The following is a 4,693-nucleotide window of genomic DNA, read 5'->3' as shown; positions in this document are numbered from 1 at the left end:
ATTTCAGACCATAGCATAACTTTATATACATTTCCAAAGACTAAATGAATTTTTTATATTGGAAAGAATAAATTTCTTACTTCCCGCCACATATACGTATAAAAAGTAAATTACTACTATCACTTAAAATAACGATAATATTTTATCATCTTGTTTGTTTTGAATAATGTGAGAATTTACACTACTCTTTATATTAAAAAGTATTGCAATAAATGATTAAATCTCAATTTTAACCTAAATAAATGGAAGGTAAACTAAACTCTCTAGCACAATTCCAATTTAACTCAAATATAAGGCTAATTAATATATAAATTTAATAACTTAATTATAAAAAATTTAATGGTAGTGCACTATTTAAATGTGTTTTAACACTTCTTCAAGAAGTTAGCATTTTATTGGGCTATTATTTGTCCAATTGTTTTTGCCTAAAAAAATTTATTTTTGAATAGAAGACACCTCATCTTTCCTTTTTCCCTCCAAAAAGGGTATTAAGGACTTTTCATCAAACTTGCACTTTAGATTAGTATAGATTATATTGACATTAAGCCGTTTCTTGGAAAATTCAAAAAAATTCAAGATTTTTTTTAAAATTTTGACATCGGAACATATGCAAGTGAGATCTTATTAGAACTCTTATAAAATTATCTTGAATTTGATATATAATGTGTAAAAATATAATTTAAAATTGAGATAATTATAATCATTTAAAGTTTTGAGATATTTTTTTAAAAGTTAATTATTACTAACTTTTTATTAATTGTCATTAATAACCCTCATTGATTTTTTTACACTGTATTGATATTCGTGGCTGAATGATCTTATGTCTTGAGATCCAATGTCTATCATTTAATTGTAGTTAACAATTTAATGGTGAGTTAGCAATATAACCCGTCCGCCATTACGAGTCTCATTTTAGTTCGACGCGAGTTTTAAGAATGTCAAGAGAAATGGGCGAGAAAAGGTAGTGCAATGTGAGACACGTTGATTATCAATACATGGTAAGGTAGTGGAATGTGAGACCCATTAATTATCAATACCGTATTGCACTTGATATGGTAAGATCCACTGGATCTCTTCCCGGCAGACGAGCAACAACTTATCCGGTATGGCCGCAGAGAGATATACAATGTAGACATACATCTGCAAGCAAGGCTATAGCTGAGGCCATGTAACCTCATTTAAACATACACACGCATCAGCAAGCAAAGCAAAAACAACGTCTCAGTGCTGTCACACAGCCACAAATTATCCAACGTGCCCATTTTCGACCTCCTTCACGACCAAGCAGCTAACCACTATTCGGCTTCAAGATGCATCTCTTCAACTTTGAGAGGAATCATACTGTAGTCAATGTGCATTCTTATCCATTCATCCAGAGTAGAAATGGACGAAGGAATGGAGGAGTAGAGGGAGGTCGAGATCGTCCCACTCCAACGATTCCCACCATTCTCTTTCGACCGTTATAGCTTCCAGGGTGGGTGGTAGAGGAACATCTAGATGCAGAGGTAGTTTCTTCATCAATCTTGGGCACTTCTTGATGTAGATCTTACTGATGGAGTTGCAAATCACTGTTGATGTGGATACGCTCTTCAGTCTTGGAAGCTCATCTAAACTCAACCATTTCAATTTCGGGAGGGTGACTTAACCTCTTCCTTCGCCTTCGAATATCTCTTCCATTTCTTCACACTCCCATATTGCCATACATTCAAGGTTGGGAACTCAACCCTAGTGTTCTCATCTTGTTACATTTTTCAATTCTTAGCAATTTAAGAGACGAAAATACAGCTTGTATCGGCGCAGCTGATGCTCCTATTCCGCTTTCTCCCTTCTGGATCAACCCTTTCAAATCATCCAAATCCTCTAGCGAAATATCTTCAAGAGTGGACAAGTGATCACTCCTCAAAATGCACTATGTTCCTCCACAGCTTTCAATTCTCAATCTCTTGAGGGATTTGGGATTATTTAGCTGTGGAAAATCATCCACAAAGCACATGCTCAAACCTTCACATTTGCTAGCTGTCAGGTACACGATTCCATGACCTAATACTTTCTCAGCTTTAAGGTTGCATTCACACAAAATCAACTCGTTACCGTGAGATCCAAAATCTCCCATTATGTAGCCATTGTAGCGAGTAGTATTGTCCGGCCCTACTCGGATTCTGTAGCAAGTATTATCCTTCCGGCATCTGATAAACCAATTAAACTCATTCACATTTTTCACTCTTCCACTAAACTGTTCTAGCTGTTTCAGATTCCCAACTTCTTCTACGGGTACTTGTATACCAAATGGAAGATTTATGTACTGGAGGTGAACAAGTTTGAGTAACAATCCTCTTGGAAGCATCTTCAATAGAGGTGCATCCATTGAGAGAAATTCGAGATTGAGTAATTCGTCAAGTCCATGAGGCACTTTCTTGATGGCCGTACGTGAGAGGTTCAACTCCCCCAGTTCCTTAAGCTTCCCCAAGTAGGGAACATTTTCAAGCCTGTGACAATACTCAAGATGCAGGGCCTTGAGGCTCTTCAATTCTGATACAGAGTTTGGCAGCTTAGTTAATTCAGTTCCGCGCAAATCAAGAGTGCGTAATCCCCGCATTCTAGAAAAGAATGACTCTGGAATAAGCTCCAAAGGGTTCTCACATAAAAGCAATGTTGAGAGCTTAGGACAACTAGGAGAAAATCCATCTCCGATTCTCCTTATGCCACTTTTCATTAAGGACACCTTCTCCAAACCCTCTGTCCACTCTTGTTCTTCAGGGATTTCCGTCAATGAATCATACCCCGCTCTTACCATATATTTCCCCTCACCAATCTTCAATGCCAAACCTCTCACAAGATCATGCATCTTCACAAATCACTACCACAATATGCAGCACAGCTTTCCAATAAACACACATTCACTAATTTATCCAATATGGAATGGCCTTAGTGAAGTTGTGCTCTCCTACTCTTTCTTCGATGGAGCAGCCCCTCCGAAATGAATTTTCTAACCAAATGTTCTCTACATATTTCACAGTCTTCAGGGTATAACGTGCAATACAGCAAACAACGTTGAAGTGTGTTCAAGCCATTTCCCTGACTATAATTATTCACATTCAACCGATCAAAACTATATTTCAATACATTAATCACCTCAGCAACTTCTCCCATGTTGTCTTGCCCCATAACACATTCGTTTAGTTCTGCTAACACATTTGTCCATGTATGAATCATTGTCTCACCCCTCATGCTTGCAGCAATGGTAATAATTCCGAGGGGCAAACCATCACACAGCTTTGACACAGATTTTGCAATGTTTTGTACTTGAGGAGCTACCTCCGTCTCGTTTCCAAGAATTTCAGTGAATAACTTCCATGCCTCATCCTGACACAGTTTTTCCACTCGATTATTTTTTGGCAACGAATTCGATGACACACTTCTAAGGAGCGGGTTGTTACTATCAACCTACACTGCTCAATTGGGAAGGGACATCCCACCTTTAACGGATCAATATTTTCCCACACATCATCTAATATGAGTACTGAAATCTTCATCCGAGACAAAGCTCTATGCAGTCTTGCTGCTCTTATGTCTTCATTATCCTCATCCGAAAGGTCCACACCTAAAAAACGAGCCATCTTCTCTTGCAAATTGGTAATAGTAAATTCTTGCGAGACCGTAACCCAAAACACACGTCCTTGAGACTGTTGCAGGAGTTTATTGTGGATGTGCTTTGCCAGCGTCGTTTTGCCCACACCACCCATACCATAAACACCAACGCTCGACACTTGGCCACTCTCCAAAAGTTTCAAAATCGTTTCCAAATTTTCATTAAAAGCTTCACCAACCAACCCATTTGCTAAAAATGCTTCTCCCCTAGCTCCACAAACATCAAGAAGAAGTTCACCGAAATTCTGAGATCGATCAACAAGCTTACCAACTTGCTCGTTTAGTTCTGCAGCTTTTCCTCCATCCGTCAAGCTCATAATGAATCCCTCTGATTCTACTTGATTTCCCAAGTCAGCAACTTGTTTCTCAATGGATTCAACTGAAAGGATATGGGCTAGATTAGATTACTATGGATTAAATAATTATAGTTGGGCTACAATTATAATAGTCCATAAGCCCAACAATCATGGAACCCTAGTGACTCACCATCTATATAATGGTTATTTATTCTCATTGTGGGAGATGAGAAATAGCGTAACATTAGAGAGAAAATACGTAAAGCTCTGTAGAGAGAATTCCTAGCTTTCTTCTACGGAGCAATTGTACCGGGATAGTTCCTGCATCGGATTGGATTGCACGTGGACCTCGATAGTAGTGGATTCAACTTGCAGGATACAATCGTAGAAGAAGAACAACACAACAAGTAAGATTTAGTTCGTTGTGTGTTACATGCTCAACTTGCAATATGATTATGAATCTAGATCTGTTATTCTTGTCTGCAATTTCCGCTGCGCTCATTAGATGAATACATGAATTACTAACAGTGGTATCTGAGCCCGGGGCTCGATTCATAATCTGTTTTGTAATTTGATTATATGTGGCGATTTTGGAAATCAAACTTTTATACTTGCTTTAACAGTTTCGACCGAAACTGAAATTAGATTTCAAATATTAGAAATTAGATTTCAAACTTCAACGTTTCGAGAATTGTTTGAAACATGGGAATCAGATTTCCACAATTTGGGAAATTAAAGAAAACCGAACT

The 4,693-nt window shown here is 37.8% G+C and overlaps 1 protein-coding gene across 1 annotated transcript; it reads right to left on the bottom strand.

Annotated features, from left to right (window-relative positions):
- Positions 1-1,909: 1,909 nt before the first annotated feature.
- On the bottom strand, positions 1,910-3,965 carry LOC121782687 (probable disease resistance protein At4g27220). The gene is made up of 3 exons (XM_042180637.1): positions 3,477-3,965; positions 2,941-3,363; positions 1,910-2,845 (listed from the first exon to the last, which is right to left on the bottom strand). The coding sequence occupies exons 1-3, from the start codon at positions 3,963-3,965 to the stop codon at positions 1,910-1,912; spliced, it is 1,848 nt and encodes a 615-aa protein (XP_042036571.1).
- Positions 3,966-4,693: the final 728 nt, after the last annotated feature.

This window comes from Salvia splendens, chromosome 20, assembly GCF_004379255.2.
Source record: "Salvia splendens isolate huo1 chromosome 20, SspV2, whole genome shotgun sequence".
NCBI classification, from domain to species: Eukaryota; Viridiplantae; Streptophyta; class Magnoliopsida; order Lamiales; family Lamiaceae; genus Salvia; species Salvia splendens.
Note: the sequence above shows the minus strand (reverse complement) of the source record. Positions and strands in the feature narration are given on the sequence as shown.

What these genes read in the sequence shown, in the direction of transcription:
- LOC121782687 (XM_042180637.1), bottom strand. Translation starts at nt 3,965, where the DNA reads ATGAGCTTGACGGATGGAGGAAAAGCTGCAGAACTAAACGAGCAAGTT. An exon ending in AAAATATTGATCCGTTAAAG is followed by an intron (nt 3,364 to 3,476) that starts GTGGGATGTCCC and finishes AAACTGTGTCAG; the next exon opens with GATGAGGCATGGAAGTTATT. An exon ending in ATCGAAGAAAGAGTAGGAGA is followed by an intron (nt 2,846 to 2,940) that starts GCACAACTTCAC and finishes TGATTTGTGAAG; the next exon opens with ATGCATGATCTTGTGAGAGG.